This window comes from Brachycentrus maculatus, unplaced genomic scaffold (genome assembly GCF_059751285.1).
Source record: "Brachycentrus maculatus isolate JH-2025_06_01 unplaced genomic scaffold, ASM5975128v1 h1tg000196l, whole genome shotgun sequence".
NCBI classification, from domain to species: Eukaryota; Metazoa; Arthropoda; class Insecta; order Trichoptera; family Brachycentridae; genus Brachycentrus; species Brachycentrus maculatus.
The window spans coordinates 969,078-996,553 of NW_028280947.1; the positions used below are offsets into that span (position 1 = coordinate 969,078).

A 27,476-nucleotide genomic window follows, 5' to 3' on the forward strand; every position below is an offset into this window, starting at 1 on the left:
AACGGACTTCCCTACTGTCACAGTGTTCAAATTACGTTTTTTTTATTTTTATTATTTATCATGCTACTTATGTTTATTTAATTAAACGGAATCTAATATAGCAGCTACTGTGACAGTTAATTTCATACTTGTAAAATAAATTTTTAAAAGTAGAATTTAGTAGCATGTTTTATCAAATGAAAAAATATATTTTAATTAATTGATTCGGCAGATATTTTTTTATACGATTATGCATTATCTGTATAACGTAGAGTTAAGTAATTCGTCGATTGTGTTCGCATATTTATTAATGAAAATTATCAGACTATTAATTTTAACTGATAACAGAGTATTAAAAATTACTATTAAGGTCTAGATCTCAACCATTCAAATCACAACGCACTAGGACGCTCTCAGGACTGGACATCTGATCATGCTCAAATAATAAAAAAATATGTATATTGAATTTTTTGTTTGTTTTTTAGAATACATATTAAAAATAGATTAATATTTTCCTTACTTCAATTATCTCTTTTAATAATACCGAAAAATGCTACCTGGATTTAGAGAAAATTAAGTTCTGACTTAACGAATACTTGGTCTTAAGATGTGCTTAAACGCGCAACCAAACAACAACAAAAATGGCAGTAAAAGTCTGAACAACAAAATGGCAGAAGAAGCCGAGTAAATATAGCCGATGGAGCGATTTCATCTTGTTGTGGGGTTACGAAGGAGAAGAGCAAATCTGGAAAACTTCGGTCAGCGTCTCGTTTTACTGAGACAACTTCTTGAAAGGATATAGCGCCCTCAGGACTACTCTAAGGACGATGAGTAGAAATCTTTCGTCCTTTCTCGGAGCGGGCTAGTTAGTGCAGCGTGCCACTTCGACGAGACGGAGATAATATTCTTGGCGACAGTCCAACACGAGGGTTTCGTCTCTTTTTTGGTTTTTAAGTGGGGGGGGCCATTACCGATAAGACGGTTTACTCTTCTTCGAATTAATGGCACTATAAAAATTTCCGCGTGAAAATTATACAATATTCTCTATATCGTTTTATTTCCCGTGAAAACAGATCTTGCATTTAAGCCTTAGCATGCGACCAAGCGTAATTGATTTATTGCACTTCTTTAAAAAATATATTAACGAAAGTAATATACAACATAACTTTATCGTGCGCCTATGCGGTAGTCAGTGTAGTGAAAACTGAGATATTAAATCATATTGTAATACAAAATAATAAAATTTGCATTTCAATTCATACTAGAGTGATTTTTTGTCGTTTGATTTTAGCTCAATTATTTGTATTTATTTATTGGAAAACTGAAAGAATATTTATAAAAACAACAAAATATGATAAATTAAAATTAAAATTCCAATAACAGGTTTTTACTTAAAAGTAATATACATAATTATAACTATATAATATTATAACTTACATTTCTTAATCGAATAGTCAAATAGACACCAACAACATTTCTCTCAAACGTTTTAAAAGAAATACATATTATTCATGTCTATTTGATTAAGCATTTCATTGCACTTACGCAGGCTCTATTTTAAAATGAATTTTGGTAGGACTTGGTATGCATTTCAGAGATTTTTCATAAAGTTTTGTTGGGTTTTGGTTCTTGCTACCGGAACTCTACGATTAATAAGTGATAAAAACTCTGGGTTATCTACATAATAAATTAAGATTAACTAATTAACCTTTATTGTTATGACTAGATATAATCAAATAAAGATAAAATGCAATCAAAGCTCGGTGACATAAACGACATTTTTACAACTCTTTATTATTTTTTAAGCAGTCAAATGTGTCGCCTAATTTCAAAATCCATCAGATCCCATTTTAAAATAAATGCTCTTTCGGAATGCCAGTTGTGGGTTTTGTTGTTTAAAATATTTATATACTTCAAAACCCTGCTAAAAAATACTTAAAAACAGCGTTGTATTTTTAATTCCGCTATATTCATGAAACTTGCCCTCTGACCCATATCGGCCAATCAGAGACCAGGATAGGTCTAAAATTAAGATGACGTTATTATCGGTTTGCGTCTTGTGTTTTTTTTTAATACTGAAAAAAAATCCAATAAAACGGCGAAATTCTTTTATTTCACAATATTTTATCTAATAAAAGGCAAATCTTTGAAACATAAATGTTACCCAGAGAATTTTGCATTTTTTTGTAAAATCAACTTACATGGATCTGGCGGATTTTGAAAGTAGGCGACACATATAATCAAATTAAGATAAAATGCAATCAAAGCTCGGAGACATAAACAACATTTTTACGACTCTTCGGAAATATTTATTATTATTTTTTAAGCAGTCATATATAGTGATAAAGACGGTGACGTCATACGCGGCCTGAGTCATGCACGATACGAGCGCGAGAAATGTATCGCGACGACAACAAACGCCAGGTTTTATTTGTTAAGTTTCTTATCACCGCGACCGACTTACAATGTCAATGCTAAATGTCGTGGGAATTACGTTCGTGTCATTGAACTCTTCGCTATTGGAAATTTTACTGTGGCTAATTTTTAATATTTTGTCACTCTTGTGACGAAATATTTTTATGAATAAAATTGAAACCCAAGTAAGTATTTCTTTTATAAAATATTTCAATTTGTTCTTATTTTTCCAATACAAATAAAATAACGGTTCTACATATTTGCTACTTTGGCGATTATCTGAAGATATTATTACGAAAAGAAAATTTGTGTGAGTAAAACACTAAATATGTATTAAATATATTTTTTTTTGGCTTGTGCATTAGTTTATTATTAGTTTTTTTTTTAAATATTGATTAATTTCAATTAAAAACGTTGAATTTATCGTTAGAATTAAGTATGGTGTGTTGAGAGGGTTTTGCGAATGTGAATCGAACGAGTGAAAAAAGAACAGTAAAACAAATTTATGTGGCGAATGTGGTTGGTAATAGAAGCAAAGACCGAAGAAAAATTGGTACGATCAAGTATTTCAAGTACTTGTAAGTGGACACGTCAGGAGTTGGAATAACGGCGGGTATACATGAGGAGATGCCTGCATGTGGCGTTGGATTCTCTCTGCATACCCTTGCGGAGAAGCGGCGTGGTGGTAAGTTAGTTAGTAAACTTCCTTCTGTATTTTTTATTTATATATATAACCGTGTGTTTCTTCATCAAATTTGTTTATTGAACTCTCTATAAAACCATATTACAACGAGTGAGATCGCATATAAATATTACACTCGAATACATGTTGAAGTGTAATAGACCAAATCCAAGACATATAATATGTATACATTCGTTCCAATCTTTCAAAAAAAAAAGTTTTTATTTTATTTAAGCCTCCACTTTTACGCTTACGAGTGATTTAGAATTATTTTTTTAAGTAATTTTCATCTCATGCTGAATTTTCCTCTAAAATGGAACCGCGCGGGCGGATTATCACGCACGTGGAAACGTATCCCTAATTGAAGAGTGCGCGGGAAAAGCGAACGTGACAGCGGCGAGACGTGCCGCTCGGCGCGGCGGGTAAACATCATCATCGGCCAGTCGATAATCTGGCTCGGGCGGGGGCGGGCGCGGCGGCGGGGCGGAGGGCGACAGCGCAGCGCGTCCCGGCGTCTGTTGCCGTGGTTACCAGCGAGTGGCTCCGCGCGACCTCGGCTCGGCCGGCCCCGCCCAGCGCCGGGGAGCTTATTCCGACAGTCACCACGCGGTACATACTGGCGGGTAAACATCGTGTTTGGTGATACTTTATAGTTAGTTGTAAAAAGGAAAACAACACCAACAGTACGGCTGTCCAAACTTAAAACACAGTAAGGGATTTTTTTTGTAGTACGTTTTTTATCGCATTTTTGGACTAAGTAGCATCTACTTAGTCCAAAAATGCAAAAAAAATAACGTACTACAAAAAAATGTCCCTTGCTGTGTTTTGAGTTTGGACAGCCGAGTAGTATAACGAGGGCTAGAACGGGAAGTTCTAAAGGTGGAGACTGGCCGGAGTATTTCGTCGTAATGTAACATTCGCGGCGAGCATCCGAACATCGGATGGAGTACTCGGGACGAGCTCGGCTCGCTGTACTGTCTATAGTATATACTCTATATGAATGTTCGCATCGTAACGTGTTACGTTTCGACGAAATGACTCCGGTCAGTCCCCCCGAATAACATACGCGATGTAATCGAAAAACGGATGCGAATTGTTAAATTACTGAAAATATGGAAAATGAGTAAAATTTCATAAAATGCGCCCTAGGCACGGGAAACCTTCACCGTAATCTGTAATATATAATTATGTATGTGATGATAATAAATAAATACATAACTTTGAAGTCCAAAGATTTCGGTAAATTTATTTAAAACTTCAACCACGAAAGCAAACAATACATACTGAGAATACACTTAGACGATGAAGTAAACCGCTTGCAGTACCGACAATAGCGTTAATTTTATTGATTACTGTTTTTAGATATGTTTACCTGTTATTTAAGATTACCTGATAAAAACATTATACCAGCAATGTCAAAAATACCCCATATATATCAAACTATTGCACAACATATCGCTCACTTCTTTCAAGAACATCATAAATCAAAAATCGTCAATTTTCAGTTGCGCATGTTTTCGGAATGCCCAGAAAATGTACTATATCCCAGCAAAAGCGGCATATTTTAAACTTAATATTTACCCGCTACAGGGCAGAAAGTATTGTTTTTGCATTTAGAAAAAAATGTATTGTTTAATTTTTTTTTTTAAATATACTAAATATTTTTCAAATGGAGAAAAAACCTTCAGGTTTTACCTAAAAAAGGTCTGTTGCACAGTAAAAAGTTCAATAAGTGGCTTGATATTTTTTTTAATACATTGTATTATATTTTTAAACATTAAAAACGTTCTCCTGAAAAATTTAGTTTTTTGATTTATGACGTTCTTGAAAGGAGTGAGCGATATGTTTGTGAAACAGTATCCCTATCTTGAAAAGGGAGATAAAAAGTCAATATTCTTTTGAAAAAAAATATAGCCTTCTTTTTAAGACAAAAATAATAACACTCCAAAAATAGTGGCCAAACGACAACCGATCAAATTAACAAAACTCCAGGAATTTAATCGCAAAAAAGAAGAAAAAATAGGCGTAAAGTTAAGTAATATAATTAATAACCCTCGTTTCAGAATAGGTCAGTACAATAAGCATGTACAAGCAGGCGTACCTACTTTTCATTAGTTCACGTTTTGTCAGTGTGGTGAGTGGCGGGAAGGTTAGGGTAGCGTAAATATGGAAAGTGAAGGGATGTTCTCGAAACAATATTTCGCTCATACGGTGTGTTTATGTAATGCACGAATCAATATACATAGTACACGATGAACGACAGGTGAAGGTCGCAAAACAATAAACGGAATAAGAAAATGATACATTATTTAGTGTAAAATGTTATTCATTATTATATAGAAATAAATTGACATTAGGTATTTGCAAACTTCTTGAATACTGTACGAAAAACTTTTGATTTTACTTTCAATTTAATTTCAATTTATTCAACAAAAAAATAATATATACATAATAAACAATATTCAAGGCAAGTAAGCAAGAAGACTTAAAGGTGTAGAAGAATCCCGCTTCGGAAAACTCCTTCGTACACATGGAACAGATCAATATCCAATGTGATATTGTTCAACATAGCGGTAGCTCTTCCTACAGGCATAACCATCGGCAGGTTGGTCCTGTGTATAGGAATGTGAAACAATCTATGTTGACGCTGTCTTAGGTAACTATCGGGAACATACAGACCAATGTTCCGGATAATTTCAGGATTATCGATCATACCGCGCAACAATGGATAAAAATGCGTAATCAAATACACATTCCTTCTAGTCTCTGAACTATTATAGCCAAGCGTACCCTGGAGAAACTTGGTCGGGTAGAGCCAAGGATAATAGCCCTACTCTCTCCTGTAGAGATACCTCAAAAACTTTTTTTGGACTTTCTATTTGGCATCAGGATACGTACGTTTTTTTTAAATTCTTTTCTATTTTTCTCTGGAATCTTACTAATTCAATTTTTTTTAAAAACTCACAAACTATCATGTTAAATAAACGTTAATGTTTTTTGTTTATAAGTTTTACCACTTAAAATGCTTTCACTGTGTCTTTAGCTTAAAATATTAAATTCTACAAACATCGCCTTTTGGACATAAGTCTTGGAGTAGCAATTCTCATAATATTTGGGATTATAACTAAAGCAAAGAAAATGATGGAAGATTTAAAGAGATACCACAATTCTACTGATTGTCGCTGAAAACAAAACGAATCTGAATGCGTTCGCACTTTTTTTATCACACGTGGGTACATGAAAAATTTACAAGAGGAAATATTGACTTTAAATGGATGACGGTAGGATACAGAGGTACAGGACACGTAAAATCTTTTATGGACTTTTATCAAAACCAGTCAACTTTTAATGTTTCTGGATTACAGGATCGCAATGTTTATACAGTCACACGGAAATGATACGGATTCATACAGGAGCCTTGCTCCATAAAGGATAATGTAAACGTTTTAAATTAAAGCCTTACTCGCAATAAAATAATATATGAAGCGTCCGACTGCAGTGAGAGCCTGGCGTCAGTTCACGCTCATTAAAAAAAAATATTTGTACCGTAGAACGGGGCTACTTGAACTTTGAGATGTTACTTGACCCAGTACAAAAAAATATAAATCTGTATTCGGTCTACAATAATGAACGTATCGACATGATTCATTGTTTCCCTGACAGGTGACATTTATTTACACAATACGTTCATTATTGTAGACCAAATACAGATTTTTTTTGTACTGGGCTCAAGTAACACATCAAAGTTCAAGTTCTAGGGTATTGAATTTGTTTTTTAGAATATATTTTATAAAAATATTAAAAAAAAAAATATTTTTATAAAATATATTCTAAAAAATGTAGTTGGAAAAAGAAGCAGAGGACGACCGAGGAAAACTTGGCACAATCAGGTATGTCAAATACTTGAAAGCGGCCGGGTCAGGAGTCGTAATAATCGTCGGGTATGTATGAGGAGATGCATGAATGTAGAAGAGGCAAAGAATGTTTGCAAAGACAGAGTGGTGTGGCGTTCGATTCTCTCTGCCTACCCCTGCGGGGAAGCGGCGTGATGGTTAGTTAGTTTTTAGTTAGTTAAAATATTTTTATGTAAATATTTTTTTTAGCTTCTTACCTTTCAATAACTATTTAATTTTTAAAATCATATTGTACTCATGTTAACATGCTATCAATAACATATTTATTTAAGAAGAAAAAAACAATTACGACAAATATTACCTGGGTTTAAAGAAAATTCATTAGCGATTTATCTCATGTTGGGTTTTAACGCCGTTCTGTAATAGTTTTCACCGAATAAAATAAATATCAAAGTGCCCCTTATCAACGACATACTTAAATTTGAATAATCACGCAGACAGGCTAAACCTAATGTAACAATTTCCATGGAAACTGGCGACCCACGTTACAAACTACTAGTCTAATTACGCAAATTATTATTCCCGGCGGTAATTTTTCGGCGGCGAAATCCTTGATTTACGGCGGTCGGGCCCGTAAATAATCGTTAACAGCTAAAGCAACACTTGGTAGGACGAGATACCCATCTCTGTTTACACGAATAGGACGAGTAACACGAAGTTATGAAACATTAGCAGATAACGCGTGGGCGCCGGTGCGGACAGTCCGGCTCAACTTGATGGTATACGATGAATGGAAGAAACTGGAGAAAGTGAGATGGGTAGGTACTTCGTCCAACCACAAGACAAATGCCGAAAGTTCACAAGAAAGCCTTCAGTTTATCATGCAGCATTGATAAAGTCATCCCCGCAAAGCAGAGGTGACACAATGCACACCTGTGTTCAGGCAAATGGTCTAACATTGCGTTTGAAATCTCAAAATAGAAAAATAATAATAATAAGATAAAGAAGAATATGGAAGTCTGGGCATTTACAGGTCTTATGACATGTCAAAGGCTGGTTAGGAACAAGCCTATGATAGGTCAAAAGCCCTGTAAATACTCAGACTTCCATATTCTTCTTCATCTATGTCGAGATATCAACATGTTAAAATAACTCCTACATGGAAAAACCCTGATTTTGTGAAGCAAATTATTGCTACATGGAAAGGAAAAAGGGAAGGAAAAGCATGTTAGGATTAAAAAGGAGAATAGCGAGAAAGGCTGGGGACTCAGGGTTACATACCCGTAATCGTTCTAGCTTGTGTAAAAAGTTCGCAGCTAATATATACGAATCTCTGTTTAATAACCAACATTGTGCTGTTTATTGAAATAATAAAGTTTATCTAATTTAACATAAATGACTTGGCACTACTTAAAATCATTCACCCGATTGCCTACAACTGATTACAAAAATTCAAAACATAAGTGAAAAAAATCCTACCCTACCAGAACGAATGTATTTATTATTATTATTATTTTACGATAGTAGAGTAGAAAAGAAAATTAAATAACTCAAAATCATAAAAAAATGCATTCTTTTTATTATTTATTTAGCAGTCACCCAGTGAAAGGATGTTTTTGCTAGTGTGAAGTCTTATTTTTATTTACAAATAAAATAAAACTAATGCGCGAAGTACATATATCGCTCACTCCTTTCAAGAACTTAAAAATAAAAAATTGCCAATTTTCAGTTGTGCATGTTTTCGGAATGCCCAGAAAATGTACTATATCCCAGCAAAAGAGGCATATTTTCATCTTTATAATTACCCGTACAGGGCAAAAAATGTTGTTTTTGCATTTTGAAGAAAAGGTATTGTTTAATTATTATTTTTAATATACTAAATATTTTTCAAATGGAGAAAAAACCTTCAGGTTTTACCTAAAAAGATCTGTTGCACAGTAAAAAGCTCAATAAGTGTATTGATATTTATTTTTAGTACATTGTGTTATATTTTTTAACTTTAAAAACGTTCTCCTGAAAAATCAAGTATTTTGATTTATGACGTTTTTGAAAGGACTGAGCGATATATTTTAATAATTTACTTAAAATTTAATATTATTTAATACTTGAGTAGGGATTTGTGAAGATAGGAAGGACGATATGAATTCGTATTAACACAAATCTGAAGCATATTTGTATAGTACAGACAGGTCGGATAAAACTTGAATATTAGTATGAGAGGGGTTTATAATAATACGAGCTTAATTATTATACGTAGTTAATGGTCTCGGAACTACTATTATATAATTTGGGTCATAACTTGAACGGAAATAAAACGACATGGAGAGAGGGGGTAACCGGCCTGTGTTGTTATAGCATCCCGACCCAGGTTCGAGTATTATGTCTAGTGGAAAACCACTGTTTAATAAAACATCAAAGAGAAACAAAAATTAATTTGATCTTTTTAAAAGGTTCAGTAGGTTCTTTTAGGGTTCACAATCGGAAAAAAGGGCAGGGGTGGGCCAAGGAAGGGTTTTTTCATCATCATTTAACACAGGAATTTTTATTGTCATATGAAGAGTTTCAAGAATATAAAATGATTTTTGATTTAAATTTTAATCAAGTCTTAGAAATTCACCGCCCATTTTCATTACATGTTTCAATTTCCATTCCTCTTTTGCTTATTTTACATTTTCATTATTTGATTCGGCAGTCATTTTGTGGTAAAACCTATCCATTTTTAATTAAAGTTTTACTACTATACTTTTTAGAGCATTATTTAATACCAAAAGAATATTTACAAAAAAAAAATTAAAATAAAAGCTTTTCACTTAAAAATAATCTAAAAAAGCATGTACATAAGTATTACTATATAATATCATAACTTATATTTCTTAATCAAACAGACATGAACCAAAGTATGTATTTATTTAAAATACTTAGACGAATAATCCACACAAAAAATACAATCGATAATTGATTGTAGAAAAATATATAAATGTACGTTGGAAGTAATACGAGGAGGACTTTTGAAGGTCGGAGATCTATGACACGAAATCCTCTACGAACCCTTGCCGAGTCAGCGGGTTAGTCTACCCCTTCCTAGTGCACGTACCCTCCCTCCCCCGACAGGAGCGCGGGCACCCCAGACTGTCTGCCTCCAGCCGCCAATGGGTTGGACAACCTCGGAGATACGAGTTACCGAGGTAGATAGTTTTTTTTTCTACGCAGATACGACATAAGGCCGGATTTACATTGGGGCCTGACTAACGCCGAGAACTGACTTAGAGTGTTTGTGCAGTACACGGAATTTTACCGTCCAGTTAGCATGATAAAACGGATGATTGGCTTGTGCTTTTCGCCGTCTTTCTTTGGATCGGTGCGCTCGATCGGTGCGTGATCACGGTGCGCCTAAATTCGATCACGCTAAACTGTCGTAGTCGCTTTTATTTTAAAAAAACTGGACTGAAAGAAAATGTAAGTGTTACAAGTCGTGCTAGTTTCACTGTTTTAATAATCTTGCCTACCCCAAATTCTACAGTAATGAAACACGACACTTGGTCGAATAACCACCGAACAAAGCGACGAATCAATATTTACTAAATGTTACTACGTACACGTACATACATCTCACCAATAGATGTCTCTAGTGAAGTTTTAGTGATTCATGAACGAGGTTTCTAAATTGGTTAATATATATAGAGCTTCCAAGAATTTGAGTAGTGTGGTTGTCAATAATGGGTAGAATTGGTGAATGTTACACGTGTGTAAAGTGATCACTTAAACCAGCCTATGACGGTCGTAAGCCCCGTAAATGCCCAGACTTCCATATTCTTCTTCATCTTTGATGAGATGTCAAAAAATAATACGTACACGTAATATTTAGATAATTTAATTAATCAATTTATCCAAATTAATACGCACGCACATATCGTCACGACCAAGCGCGCGCGGCGGGAATAAATTGTATGTAAAATTTCGTATGAAATACGTTCATGGAGCGAGACTGATGAATCCTAAAATTGGCGCTGTGTTATTATAAATCTTAATGAATCTCCCAGAACAGCCCGAAGCAAACGCACTGATTGCATGAAATTCGAATATTATTTAAAAGGAAATTTGTTTCACACATGAACGAAGGAAATCATCAAAAATTCAAATACGAGAATAAATTTTCAATTATGAGTAATAGTAATATGGGCGGGATTAAGGTTGTGTTTCAAAGCTATGTTTTTTTTTTCATAAAAGAAACTTAACAGCTTTTTTTTGCTGGCGAAGACTGTTTTATCTGGCTTGCATGTTACTTTTTGTCATTATGAATTTGATTTATTTCTGTAAAAAAATATTTCCATAAAATATTCTAGTTCACTGGAGAAAAAGAGGGGAATATTTAAAAATAAACGTATGCTCAACAATCGATGATAGCGGAATTGAATTTTATTGAAAGATTGGTAATAAGAAAGAAAAATATCAGAATTCAAGTTTATAATGTTCGGGATCTCAACTCGCTTACCTTTAGGAAACGTTAAATAATTATATTTATTTTATCCGGTGAGAACTGAGAGTTAAGGAAATGGACATGTATTAAGATAATACTGGGCCGATAAGGCGGTAATCATCGATTTGGACAGTAATGAACGGATCGTGTTATCGGTAAAGGGGATAAAAATCTTTAAACAAGAATTCCGATAGCAAAATAACTATTGCATATATTTTTGTTGAGATAAATACTCGTATTATATTTTTACGAATCATCCCAGTTAACCTTTAGATCAAAGAATTTCTCTTCTCGTCCTTTAAATTGCAAGTACATCGTTGATATTATCTGATTGTACTTCACAAATTTTAATTTATTATCGATGCTCGATTCTTTGCAATGAAGCCGTGGAAGTAGATGTCCTTTATAAAATCCACGAAGGAAATATTTCGTACTTGGAAGCAGGGTTATTAAAAAATATAGTACATTAAAAGATGGGAAACATCGTTAATTAAAAGTTGTTCATCTCGAAAATTGTAATTATTTTAAAATTGAAATAATTTTTTATTTGGCTTTATTTTTAGTTGTGGTTCTGGGATTCTTCGTTGGATTTAAGGTAGTATAATTTTTTGAGAATATTCCTTTGAATTTCATTTACATAAAAAAGAAAAGAAAAAGGTATCCCATCCTTTTTACTGTATTGTTAACATAATTAGTTCCGGATTTTAAATTATACCAATCGTATCATATTCTTGAGATACGAGTTTAATAAATAATTGATAACCGGGTGGGTTCGAAGTAATTTAAATGATCAATAATCACTTTTACTTAAATTTCGAATATTCCAAGTAACTCAATAATGAAGTTATGGCTCAAGGCTGTTCGCAAATTATATTCCAGCTTTCTTTACCGATATAATATTACCCTTCCTACAGCGGTTTAGTGGAATTGGCGTAAATGGATCCTACATTACATTACTTAGAGAAAGACAGAATTCATGGGGAAGCATTGCGTCATTATTGAAACGAAATATCGACCACTTCTCGGCAGAACATCGTAAGATTGATTTGAACATCTTTATGAAACATTGTAAGAGTCGTAAGTGAAAATGTAGTTCAAATCAGCTTGCTTTTTAGTTACTTTTTTGTCACAACATTTGATAGAAAATGACATAACACGTTAAACGCCTGTGACTTCGCCTGTATTGGACCGCAGCGCCATGGGGGTCGCCAGTGACCTCAATCAAGAGCTATATTAAAAATTCTTTAAGTATGGAACCCATAGCGTCAATTTTTTTAACTAAATACATTATATGATTAAAATACGTAAATTACCAAATAATTTTTTTTTGTGAATATCAAAATTTAGTATTGGCTTTTCTTAGTATTTAGTCAAAAAATAATGTGAACGACATTGTCATTAAAAATATGACTTAAAAAGGATTACACGCCTCGTTTCATTTGTTACAGAGCGGAATGCGAATATGTTACGACTTTTATATCACATTATGTCGGATAAGACCGGAAAAAATGCGAAACTTGATTAATCCGACTTAATTTTTGCATAGATTAACCTTTATTGGCGACAAAACGAGCAGTTCAACAGTTGGCCTTGACATTTTACAAAATCGTGCTAAGGGTGAGAGATGCAAGAAGTGAAACAAGTTTTTAACTAGCGAGTGTCTTGCAGTTACTAACCAAACATGGCATGTGGACCAGAGCATGTGAGTAGTAAAATCTTTTGTTTGGTATAACAAAATCAAATACATAATTTTTTAATTGACCGATTTAAACAGAGGTATCCGACACTCAGTTAATGTTTTTGTTGTGACGACGTGATTTTATGTAAAAAAAATAATCAATTTCTTTATCTGTCCTAAAGAATTCACATAATGCAACACATCAACAAGAATAATACGTTGAAAAAACATATATTTTCAAATAAATATGCAAAATACAACATGACTGAATACCACACAGTAAGGTAACATTTTCTAATAATCTAATACAGTGGTTCTTAACCGGTGCTCCGCGAAATTATGTAAACCAAAATTTCATGTCGGCTCATTTACAGTGCGATTTAAGTTCCAAATTTGGATGAAAAAATGAGCGTAGCTATATTAAATATCAGACCTAATATCGCTGAAATTTGTAAAAGCCGACAAAGCTTAGGTGTCACATTAAATCGTTACAAAAAGTATCATTGGAGTATTTATGTCTGTCTTTATGTATTTTTTTAATCAATGTCATTTTTAACTTGTCAGTTATAAAATAATTGGTTTTATTTAAAAAAAATGTTATCTTTGAATGTTTTTCATTAATCTTTAGTTATGGTGAACCGCGAATTTTTCTTATGATCAAAAATGCTCCCTGACTTCAAAAAGGTTTAGAACCACTGGACTAATAGATTTATATATATATATATATATATATATATATTGTGTGATTTTTCACTCATATTCATTCAATATTACCCTGGACTGGTATCTGAAGTGGAGGGCTGATTACCTTTCCTTCATGTTAATTATCAAGATAACACTGCGTTTATATGATGTGTGTGTTTTTTTTATGTAAAAGATACAAAAATAAATAAATGCTACAATATTTATCTACCTTGCGAAGACCATGTGGGGTCCCTCCACATCTGCTCGTGGTTGAAGTGCAAGGGGGTCAGGTGGGGCGGGGCCTTGCTGTCCCCGCCGGGGCCCTTGTCCCACAGCTTCTTGGCTGCGGGGGCGATCTGAAAAGGCGAAACAAGGATGGGTTATATAGGCGTAATTATAGATGCACCTAGCAGACGATTAGTTTACCTTATAATGGCACGTATGAGTGTTCGTCTATATCGCATTTAGCGTACAAGACGAATGAATGCGCGGATGCGATTTGAGCCCAACTACAGACGGGATCATTTATTAAGGCCCAACATACGATAAATCGCAACTTAATTTTCTTTAAATCAAGGTAACATTTCACGTAATTGTTTTATTTTTTACTTAAAATGCCGTTTTTGTAATGAAATAAAGTTTTTCTTAAAAATAAATAAATGGTTTGGAAAAGAAGAGTTATTGAAAGGTAAGGAGTAGAAAAAATACATAAAATATTTTTTCAATATGCATAAGTATATATTCTAAAAGTCAAATTCCAATACATTTTTTTTAAATCGTACGCAGAACGTCCGACCTCTAGTGCGGCCGTTCGCGTCCTGAATATAAACGTTTTAGATCATCAGTCCAGTCTCAACGCGACATGTGGTTAGAAAGAAATTTCATAAAGTAAGCTTTGTGTCGATCGGGGGTGACTGTTTAAAAAATTCAAAATTTCATGAAGCAGTCGACTTGTTTCAAGTTGTTTCCGACCTTACACCCAGTTGTAGTTAAATGTGTGTAGAATCTTATTATTGTATTCAATATATATACAAAAACAAACAAAAAAATGATGTGCGTAGGTAGTTCTAGGCAGAGCTTGAAAAAATGCAATATATTCATAGAACATGTTACAGTAAATTCTTGGCAGAGACATGTTTGTACGCAGATGCAAATAAACATCTCAACTCGTGAAGGAATTTCATTCAAGAGTACGTTCCGTAGTACTACTACAATTGGCATGCTGTCAATGAATCTAGGCAACGAATAGCAAACATGGTATTAAGGGTGAAATAATAAGACAACATATCAATTGTAATCGTCAACAATCTATTAAATCGGTATATCAAACATTATATTTCAATTTAAAAAATAATCACGAAATTATTACGTAAAGTATGTATTAACACGGAAGGTTTGTCCTGGAGTAATCTGAGATGAATATTCTGTGATATAATAAAATTAATTATATTGTAATAATGATTTTCCGTATAAAGACGGGATAGTCGATAGCCCGGAATTTTTCATAAAACCCAGGTAATATTTAGTGTAGTTGAATTTTCTGCTTATAACACCGCTTTTCTTCGAAACAAATACACGATTTTGAAAAGAAAAGAGTTATTGAATTGTAAGGAACTTAAAAAAAGGTTAAAATATTTTTTCAATATATATCCTTAAAAAAATCTAATTCCCATACATATCAAAAATTGTGCACAGAGAATAAATTAGGTAGGCAGTGGAAGTAAGTAGTACGGTAAGCTACGTACTAGTTACTAGGGTAGGCAGAAGAGGTAGGTAGTAAGGTACTACTTAGTAAGGTAGGGTAGGTACTGGTTGAGTTTTTATGTCACGTGGGTAAGTTAGGATAGGCACTGCTTTTCTGCCTACATGGAATGCACGCCCCTGCTTGCGAGTACCCCCTTAATTTGTGGATTTATTTTTCAAGATTCACGCTATTTGTCGACATTTCGTACCGCATTGAAGAATTCATTATTTCAGATGTTCAGAATTCATTAATTAATCTTACGCAAGTTGAATATTAGACATTTTGAAACATAAATAAAATATGTATACAAATTTGTTTGATCAAGGAACGCTGGATGAGTGAGAGATCGTAGTAAATAAATAAAGTTTTACTATGAAATAGTCGCTCGCAGCGTGAAATAACATAATTATTCTATACGTATTGGCCAGCTGTTCTAGTTGCAATACATTTTGCAAGCATTTGAAAATATGATAAATCCCACAAAGATAACTAAAATACTAATAAAAATATATTAAGCAGAATTTTTAATCAAAGGTTACGTAGATTTGTGGAAAGATGTTGGATATTTACAACTCTCGAGTATTTCACGACGGACTTTTATAATACGAAATTCATTCACCCGTTCATTCAGCGAATTGCAAAGTTCAAGGTCAGGCGTGAACTGCAGTTCAGGGTTTCTATATTAATTAATGGCTTGTCATATACAGCACTATAGCCTAAAGGAATTTCAAAACATTTAATCCGTCAAATGAATTTTTGTTGAGCGGTATTATAAAGTACTATTATGTTTTACAATTTACTTAACTCACTTATAAAATCAGATGAAATAAAATCTCCGATAAAAAATCATTGATGTTAACCCTAAAAATATAAACTTTTGTTAGAATTTTTGGATCAAAGTAAATACATATGAACATACATACAACGTTACGATGACCTTAAAATATTTTGATTTATTTAAACGTTTTACAGCAAGTTTTGGTATCGTAATTGCAATTATAAAAATATGCATTTTCTTCTTGAATTTTAAATGACGTGCCGTCGAAATTTATTACATATAATTGAACTAGATGGATATTGGCAATAAAAAAGCCTCATTTTATTAAAATAATTACGACATTATTTTTTACGATAACAATATTTCCTATGAATATAATTTTTGTTGTTTGAACTGAACCTGCTTTCGCCTCTAAGCGATATCTCATTTCCCGTTATCAGCTTTAAAAAAAAAGAAACGAGAAAAAAACATATATCAGGAGGTCAGAATTAAAGGGGTTGATGGGATTTTTCCCGCTCACATTCAATCAAGCCAAATGTGAAAATTATTTCTGGATTCAACGTGACCTCGTGCCTGGAACAAGCGCAGGATTTACGAGCGTCGATATCTTGCAGCGTGGGGTGTTGGTGGCGAGGAAAACTGGCCGGAAAACTCAGATAACCAATTGGCTGCTCACTCAGCCGGAATGTGCGAGCGATGTGACAAGTAATAAGGCAGATTTCAAAGAAGCAAATGTCAATTTATATATTTATTTATCCATCTACACTAAATTAAAAATGTACCAAAAAAAACACAAAAATTTATATCTACATGTCAAATCTTGAAAGCGAAACAAGACGTTAGCTATATTCAAGAATAAAATCACATACTACGTATACAGGTTTACTATTGTTTAATTGGGCAGGGCTGAGATTCTACACGGAAGTTGGAAGCTGTAACTATGAAGTACGGATACCATTTTCTTTGGTTCTGGTTCTATATATGTATATATAATGACTTTGGCTTACGCAAACCGCTTGGCAGTCTGTATATACAGAATCTTGAAATTGCAGTTTTTTTTTACCGGGAACGAGTTAAGATATCAACACTACGTATTTGAAAAGTTAATTTTGGGCTGGCTTAAGTAATCACTTCTAACACTTGTGTAAAGTTCACTATTCAGCCCATTATTGAACATGCATATGGCATTTATTTTGAAAACTTGTACTCGTACATATATATGCAATGGCTTTGGATTTCTGCCAGGTCCTAATACTCAGGAAAGCTCAGACGTGAATCTTCCTTCACATAAAAACGACAGATGTTTCAACTCAAGTTTAAAAAAAGGAATAACCCGCAAAGCTTCCATTTTAGAAGCTTGTCTGCAGGTAGGATAGTTAGGATAGTGAAGGAAGATGTGAAAAATACATCACTAACGCCCAAACCAATTGAAAATAAATATTTCTTGAATTCGAACCCGCGACGCCAGTTTCGTAGTTAAGCGTCTACCCAACTACGCCAAAGCGCCTGTCACCCATAAAAAGTTGAGACACCTATAAAAAAAATCCATACACTAAAGCGTAAAACGCGATTCCTGGTTCAACTGTTATTTTGTTTATTATAATTAAATAATCGTTTAAAACGTTGTAATGTAGACACAACAAAAGAGTACAAAACAATCAGTGATTATAAATGCGGAGATTAGGGCAGGTCGTGCGCGAGAACATGACATATGGCAGTAGCTACAGAGTTTTATCATCCATCTATCTATACGGCTGGTATCGCCACTCCAGTGAGCTGGTACAGAGTATACGGTGCTGGCGTTATAACACCAGCCTAGTTATCGTTTAAAAAATGTAGTGATCGTCATAGTTATATTTCATTATATTTGCGTCTACTATATACTTCATGAGTCGCCTTTTTGTCCGCCTCCGTAGTGTAATGGTCAGCACGCTCGGCTACCGTTCTGGAGGTCCCGGGTTCGATTCCCAAGGGGGGTTAAATAAATATAAGTAATTTTTTCACTGTCATATTTATTCAATATTACCCTAGACTGGTACCTGAAGCGGAGGGCTGATCACCTTTCCTTCATGTGTAAACGATCAAGATAACACTGCGTTTATTTGACGCAGTGCCTTATGCACCATTGGGGTGCGGATAAGGGTTTTATTTATTATTATTATTATATACTTGATGAGACTAGTTACATCAAAGTCGCCTGTCAGGCGCAGAAAACGAATACATTATTCGAACTGTACATAAAAAAAGTGTGTCAATTTAGTCTTACATAAAAGATAGATAATCGAACAAATCTGTAACGAACAGGGTAGTTCATATTTTTAAAACAACCTGTGTGTATGGAGGGGGGGGGGGGTGTGTGCAAAATTTACTGTTAGTTTCTGCTGTTTTGAATCATATTTAAATTTGTTTAGGCAAATAAAGATTAATTACACCTGATTTGGCTGGATTTAAGAAGATATTTTATCACGTTACAAACGCATATCTGGTACAAAGACAGAAGAATCAATCGATTGATATCCTCAAAAGATGGCCAAATAATTCTGATCCAAAATATTGAATACTCTTCTTTTATAATACACACATGTTATAATGGATAAATTTAAACGCTGTGCTCTCTCTCGCTGCTTGCTGATATTGTGTGAAGGAGACGTGTTTTAACCAGTGCTTACTATTTGATATTTTATTTTATTAAATTTTTAAGACTTTTTGTTTCTTTATTAGTGTATTTTCATATTCGATACTGTATATATGTATATATATATATATATATTTATTTATATTAAAATATTTTACTTAGAAACAAAAAAAATAACACAGTAAAAAAACGGCAGAGAAAAAAAATCGAGCGAAATTAGAAAAAGAAATCGGTATGATAATTTCGCCTGGACGATAATTCCGCCTATTCCTCTAGCCGCCCTTGCGGAGTCGCCGGCCGCCGGTCGCCGACCCGCCCAAGGCCGGCCGCCCGCGCGCCCGCCCCTCCATTATTCAGGCCAGCGGAGGGCGCGAGCCGCCGCTGCGAAACTTTACATTTTCATTGACATTGAAAAGTTGCTCGCAACTTTGAGCGAAGGTAAGCCGGGAATTGAACGAAAAAACTAACCCTTTTAATTATTTACGTGCACGGTAATGCGATATTAAATTTGTATTAGGTTGATATCGAAACGTTTTTCAGCACAGCGCCGTACACGCCGTAAACTATATTCATGTTTATTAATTTAACCAAAAATTCTATAGATGAAAAATACGTTTATAAAAGTGGTTTTGTAGTTTCCAGTAGTAGAATTAGTAGTAAATTCTAATGACGAAAAATATATTTTTCATTCATGAATTACAGGAAATTAAAGTAACTTCAAACATAAAGAGTAAACCCACTCATAAGTAGAAAGAAATAGGCTATAAAACTTAAGAGTTAGAATTTTCATTAATAAATTACATACAATTGAAGTAACTTTAAATATAAAGAGTGAACTCACTCACAAGTAGAAAAAGGCTTTTAAATTTAGAGTTAGAATTTTCACACATGAATTGCATACAATTATAGTAACTTTAAAGGTATAGAATAAACCGTCTAACAAGTAGGAATACGCTATAAAGTTTATGAAGCTGAAGACTAAGTAGGGCCATGATAAGCGGTGTTGCATAAGCCGTAGCTGGATTTCAGAGTTACTTGGACGTTGGGTAATTTTTTTTTTTTATAAATAAGAAAATATGGAAGTCTAGGGTCTGGAATCACTTAACCAGCCTACGACAGATAATAAATGCTGTAAATTCCCAGACTTCCATATTCTTCTTCATCTATGTTGAGATGTCAAAAAAATAACTCATAAATGAAGAAAACCCAGATTAGTGAAAATGTATTTGGAAACAATCAAAATGATATGGTCATTGTATAATTCAAATGCATCTAAGGTTTCTTCTATTGCTTTACTTTTAAATCTTTTAACTAAGTTTTATTAATTTATTATTAGATTAAAACCAATATTTTTAGCTTTTCCACTTTTTTATTTGACCAGCGACCGGGTTTCGTCGTTACCGACATCATCAGACTGGTGATGTCGGTAACGACGAAACCCGGTCGCTGGTCAAATAAAAAAGTGGAAAAGCTAAAAATATTGGTTTTAATCTAATAATAAATTAAAAATGCAATTCCATCACGATGTGTCAGTGGATAATATAAATCTATTAAGTTTTATTAATTTAGAGTACTTATAAATTATATATAAATTGAATAATGAATTCATCAATTGATTCGGCAGTCCCTCTGTGGTAAAATCTATGCATTTTTAATTTAAGTTTTACATAGTAAATACCACTATTTAGATTATACTATTAATAGTGGTATTTATTATTAAAACTTAAATTCAAAATTAATAATTATTTTATGTATTAATTTAGAAATCAAACATAGATTTTTTGAGTATTAAGTTGTATATTAAGTTGTATTTTATTAACAAAAACCCAACTTCTAAAAATACAGCTTAGTAGATTAAAAAAATATGTTTGATTTAAAAATTAATACATAAATTAAAATGGATATCTACAAATTAAACGCCAAATCATTAAATAAAAAAATAAATAATTATTGTTAATACAAACTGCCGGCATAACATGACAGTAATCAATTTTACATTTTATGCGTCAATCCGATTTGGTGAAAAGGTTACCAGTATTACACCAGCACTAGTAAGAATCCAATATTTACATGGTAATTTAATATAACACATGATGTATTAAAGTAAACATATGGAAATACCACTTTCGAGAATATAATATTTTCCATAGGCAAATGTCAATGGATTAAAACCAATAAAACGTTTATTTAATTAGCTTAATCATTTAGAAATTTTAACACTGCGAATAAAGAAGTTACCGATGGTAATTTTCCTCCCTAGTGGATCGGCTTAGGCAAATAACATTAGTTTAGTGGCCATTGTCTTAAATGTTCGCATTTGTAACCCCCGATTAGGAATCATAACTATTAATAAGCCGAAATTACGCCCAGCGGAATACAAATTATGGTAGGATAGGCCCTAATACTGTGCGTAAACGCAAATTTACTGCAAAGTGAAACCAAGAAAACGAAATTGTCCATGATAAGAAAAACAATTTCCTCTGTAGCTTAGTATAAATTCCAGTTATATTACGATACAATCAATCTTATAAAATTATTTCTTTTGTAATATATTCATACAGAATAAAATAACAACTATGTAGTTTTTTCCACATGAATTTTATTTGACCAGCAACCGGGTTTCTTCGTAACCGACATCATCAGACTGGTGTGAGGCTTGACAAAATTCTTTGTTATATATACAAGACACGAGTTTTCAGCTCTTGCCATGATTTTCAACTAAATTCATGTGGAAAAAACTACATAAGCACTTTGGGATCCTATGGTTTAGTAAATAAAGCTCGTTGCAAACGATTCTTAGTACCAATTAGGTGACAATTTATGAACAGTATAAGTATTTGCGTCAGTTACTGGGCATTGCGCATCGTTTGCGTCCAGCGTAAAGAGGGACCTTTTAAAAAGCCGAGTCGATAAAATACGTGAAAGATGATACAACTATACTTCGTTTTATTTTTGGACATCTCATCAAAGATGAAGAAGAATATGGAAGTCTGGGCATTTACGGGGCTGACGACCGTCATAGGCTGGTTTAAGTGATCACTTTACACACGTGTAACATTCACCAATTCTACCCATTATTGACAACCACACTACTTAAATTCTTGGAAGTACTATATATATATGAACCAATTTAGAAACCTTGTTCTTGAATCACTACAACTTCACTAGAGACATCTATTGGTGAGATTGTAAAGAAGCTTTTATTAAGCAGAAACTCTTATATTAGTATGTGAGGTCCAAATCCTGGATATCAATCACACACATGAGAAACGCCAGAAACTTCGTTTTAAATTCAGTAAATAATGAGTCATCTATGGCCAACTAGGTAGTGCGGTAAGATGATAATAAAAGCAGCGAGTATAAAATTAGTTGCACTACTTTAAATGGGTTATTTACATAACATTGTCAAAGATAAATATCCCTACTCGGCACTTGGTAGGTTATTACTAATTCAAGATGTCGTAACTTCGAGCCGAGGAGAGCAGTAGTAGACCCATTTATGGCTTGTTTACACATTTTATATGGGATATTGTGTAAATAAATCGACTCGCCACTTCGGGAGAACGCCGAAAACGTAACGTGGTAATTTTACATTCCAATCCAATGACACGAGTATTGTTAAAGGAGTAAATAAATAATTAAAGTAACTGAATAATTAGTGGATCATTTTTATAAAAGTAAATAATTACATTTTAATTAATGTTTTACTAAATAAATACCACTATTTCTTAAAATCTACTGTGACACGTGTTTCGCTGCATTCCGCATCATTTTCAAACAACGTCAATGTCAATGTTCAAACACCGTATGAAAATGATGCGGAATGCATCGAAACAAGAGCCACAGTAAATTTTAAGAAATAGTGGTATTCAATAAGTAAAACATTAATTGAAAATGGATAGATTTTACCACAAAGCGACTGCCGAATCAATTAATGAAATAGTAGTAGTGAAATAGTGAAATAGTAAATAATTACGACCGATGTTTCGACAATATTATACCAGTAAAACAAACACCCGCTTGAGGAAAATTGGAAGAGTTTATGATAATTTCTTGCAGATACTTTATAATTTTATATCTCTTGTCCCGGCGAATGGGTGAGTACGTTTTGAGATCGGTTGATTATATACACAACATTATTTTATATTTCCTAACGAATCCTTTCGAGATTTTAAAAGTGATAAGCCCGCAAGGCCTATATTTAATAGGACCTACAAACGAGACCTATTTATTGGGCATAAATATTTCTTGAATTAATTTTGTTGTTGTTGGAAAGAACACGCGACCCCAGTTTCACTGTCAAGCATCTACCCAAACATGCCACGGTGCCTGTCATTTAAACGTCATATATAAGACAAGATCAGTTGATTAATATCACCATAAATAATTGTATAATTAAATGCAAATGATATTTTACTGAATGACGTTTATTTGTTTGTTATTTTAAATTAGTGCACCTACATAATAAATGTATGTTGAAAGACTACCGCTATGAAGTTACATCAAACAAATCAAAAACACACGCCGATTACCATACCATTAGCGAATCATGGTATTATAAACACATAAGGCTTGTATATATATGTAGGAGAAAAATAATTAAAATATTTTATATGTATGATACTTAAATTGTTTATTTGTTTTTTTTAAACATAATGTACATAATAGTTGTACATTGAAAGGCTTACTGCTACGAAGCAATATCTAACAAATCAAAAACACACTTCCATTACCATATAATGAGTGATTTATGGTATTCTTATAACCCTTATCCGCACCCAATGGTGCATAGGGCACTGCGTCGTATTGACGCAGTGTTATCTTGATCGTAACTTACATGAAGGCAAGGTGATCACTCCTGCGCTACACCACGGAGGCAGGGTGATTGAATTAAGGAGAAAAAATAAGGAAATTAATTTGAAAATGTCATTTTATTTTTTTCTATAAATCATCTTTACCCCAATGCTGGAATAAGAGCATTCAATATCATCGAGCCCACGGGGTCGGACAAAGTAAGTAGTAAATATAGGTGCTGAATAATTTTAATATTTTATATTCATATCATAAACTGTTGAAAATACAGAAGACATAGGGAGGAGATAATGGATATAAATAAATAGGACGGATTGTGATGGAGCTTTATAGACTTGTTGGCTTATTCGGTGCATCTCGCGAGAGGAAGCATCACGATGTAAATCGTGTCACGCTCGGCGAGGAGTGAAGCCACTCCGCGGAACTTTCTCCTCCCTCGGCCCTGGCGCGGATGCAGGCGGACACGAACAAAGAAACACGAGATGGAATCAAATTACGAAACCGAGCATGTATCACAGTATTACGAAAGCTAACATTATCCACGGACGAACATGCACCACAAATATTTCCATTTGCCCATATACTACAAGATAATGTCGTTCGATGCCCATAATTTCACATTTGAACGCTCGTACCCGGATATAAAGATATCATGTTTAAAATGCTCTTGTTAATTTCATTTCATTTTCAAAACTGTAATAAATATATTCACATATCGCTCACTCCTTTCAAGAACGTCATAAATAAAAAATCATCAATTTTAAGTTGTGCGTGTTTTCGGAATGCCCTGAAAATGTACTATATCCCAGCAAAAGAGGCATATTTTTAACTTAATATTTACTAGCTACAGGGCAGAAAATGTTATTTTTGCATTTTGAAGAAAAGGTATTGTTTAATAATTTTTATAAATATAAGAAATATTTTTCAAATGGAGAAAAAACCTTCAGGTTTTACCTAAAAAGATCTGTTGCACAGTAAAAAGTTCAAAAAGTGGCTTGATATTTATTTTTAACACATTGTATTATATTTTTTAACTTTAAAAACGTTCTCCTGATTTTTTTTTTATATTTATGATGTTCTTGAAAGGAGTGAGCGATATATGTATTTGAAATGGGTATATTTTTTTGATAAATTTAAAAGAAGGATACTTGATATATAAAACTTAATTCGAGTTTAATGTTTAGATTAAAATCTTTAAACTTTTGTGCTCACATCTGGATTTAAACGCCGAGAAAGATAGTCTAAATAGAGACAAAGTAATTTATAAGAACGGAATGTAACACATTTTGTTCGTATATGGGTCGATCCTAATCGTTATATATATGTAAGATAAATGAAGAGTTCATAAAATTAACTTTACGACAATCCAGAAAAAAAGAATTACCATTTTCTTATTTATGGGCAAAATATTTCATGATGATATAGATCGTAAAATGCTAAAATTGTTACATATGGCAGTCCAGAAGCAATTTTATATCCTACTTCTTACTTTTCCTTATCCGCAACTTATGATGTATTCAGCACTATTTAAAATTGATGCATTGTTAAGTTGATCGCTAATTGTATGAAGGCAAGGTAAGGTGATCAGTCATACGTTTCAGGTACCAGTCCAGGGATATTAAAAATTAAGGTGAAAAAAACATATATTTATACATTTTAATAAAGAAAACGACTTTTAACTTTAAAAGAATCTCCAGAGATGACGTTTCAAACCGAATAACGAAGTAGATATTGGACATTTAATATACACAAGTTTGGAAAAGCAAGTGGTATGGATGATCAATCATATGCACAGCGGTGACATAATTCAAAATCAGCAAATTAAATTAGAGGATGGCGGGCAAAAAGCCTAGTAAATTCCACATTCCCTTTCACATAAATTTATTCTTCGCTATATAAGGATTTAGATATTTACTTATCACGATTACCACATATCACAAAAAGTGATTTGGGGGACCTTTTCAAAATCCCGATCGTATATTATGATATTGTATGTTTACAACTATAGGTTAAATGAATAAAAAAAAAAGTTCAATGAAAAAACATTCCTTCGAATAAATCGTGATATCAATTTACTTTAATCGGAGACCAATAAATAAATAAAATAATTAAACGTGATACATTCAACGATAACAATAAAAACGTCAAAGAAACGTACGAGAAAGCCTGTACGAGTACTACGCCAATTTTAATTTCAAAAATGTTTTTAAATTGGACAGGAAACTGACGTCCCTTACGCACAACGGTTCAGTTACTAGATTAGGAATACGTATTCAAATGTTACTTTGAAGTAATTTCTTAAGAATAAGGCATATTGCGTAATCAATATACTTAAAACATACTCAATATACTTTAAACAGCTAAAAAATAAGTATGTATTATTTTTAAAAACCGTTTCCTAGAATGTAAAATAGTTGGACACACTCAAAATGTTGTAAATATGTAAACCGGTAAAATTATAAGCTTAAATAATAAAGCTTAAAGGATATTTTATAGCGTTTCTCATGTATCGCTCACTCCTTTCAACAACGTCATACATGAAAAATCGTCAATTTTCGGTTGTGCCTATTTTCGGAATGCCCAGAAAATATACTATATTCCACGGAGAATAAACCTTCAGGTTTTACCTAAATAGATCTGTGTCGCAGTAAAAAGTTCAATAAGTGACTTGATATTTATTTTGAATACATTTTATTACATTCTTAAACTTTAAAAACGATCTCCTGAAAAATCAAGTTTTTTGATATATAACGTTGTTGAAAGGAGTGAGCGGTATGTGATTTTAATCCAGGATTGGGACCTCATGTAAAACAACTCCTATAATCAGAGATTATCAAATTTTTGTGAACAAGTATTTGGACACACTCCAAATGATGTAAATAAAGGTTTAAGTTATCTTCACCTCAATTGAGTAGCAACAGATGGCGCTTCAAACTTGCATATGAACCGTTCTCGTCACAAATACGTATATAGTAATTCCAAAAACCAAAGTAATATGGATTTCAATCACGTGCCGACAGTGAATGTTGCAGTATTGCGGTAATTTTCTTAATTCAATATTTAATGTAGAAACGCTACAGATATTTAATTTATTTTACGATTTAGACTTTTGAAAATTCACAGCAAGATAATTGGACGCCAAATAAATAAATAACGAAGCTACTTTACAAAACCGACTTTATGAAATATTCCCGAAAGGTCATCCACGCAAAGGGATGGCCTCCGACGGATTAATGAGAGTGCGCCGAGAAGATTTATTCAGTAAGGAGTGATTCGTAAATGTTATAGTATTACATTAATGGGTCGCAAAGGAATTCGCGATATTGAACGTAATGAAATGGCAACGAGATGTCAGGGCGGACGCAGTGGGCCAAGGGCGACCAGCGACCACAAGCGAAATGGCCCCTAACAGATTTATTGGACTAACTATTTCAGTCAAATAAATTGAGTTTAAAGGAGATGTTGGAGATGAGAGGAATTACCTTTGGAAAACTGTTAAAATAATATATACATTCGGCCATTCGAGAAGCATCGGAATACTTCGTTAAAAACGTAAATATACAAATGTTTTCAAACCGCTATATCATCGATAAAACACGTGTAAAAAATAAAAGCAACGATAATGATATATTTCACAAGAATTTTTTTTAAAATCCAAAATACAACAAATATTTTTATTATTATTTTTATTTTACTTTCTAAATACCACAATTTATTAAAATCTATCGTGACACATGT

The 27,476-nt window shown here is 33.2% G+C and overlaps 1 protein-coding gene across 15 annotated transcripts in view; it reads right to left on the bottom strand.

Moving 5' to 3' along the window:
* The window catches only part of pum (pumilio), a 366,079-nt gene that overhangs the window by 304,720 nt on the left and 33,883 nt on the right, over positions 1-27,476 (bottom strand). For all 15 annotated transcript variants that reach the window (XM_088263060.1, XM_088263064.1, XM_088263058.1 and 12 more), the window contains one exon: positions 13,999-14,125. In XM_088263060.1, the coding sequence (XP_088119186.1) occupies positions 13,999-14,125 (127 nt within the window). The remainder of the gene's footprint in view (positions 1-13,998; positions 14,126-27,476) is intronic.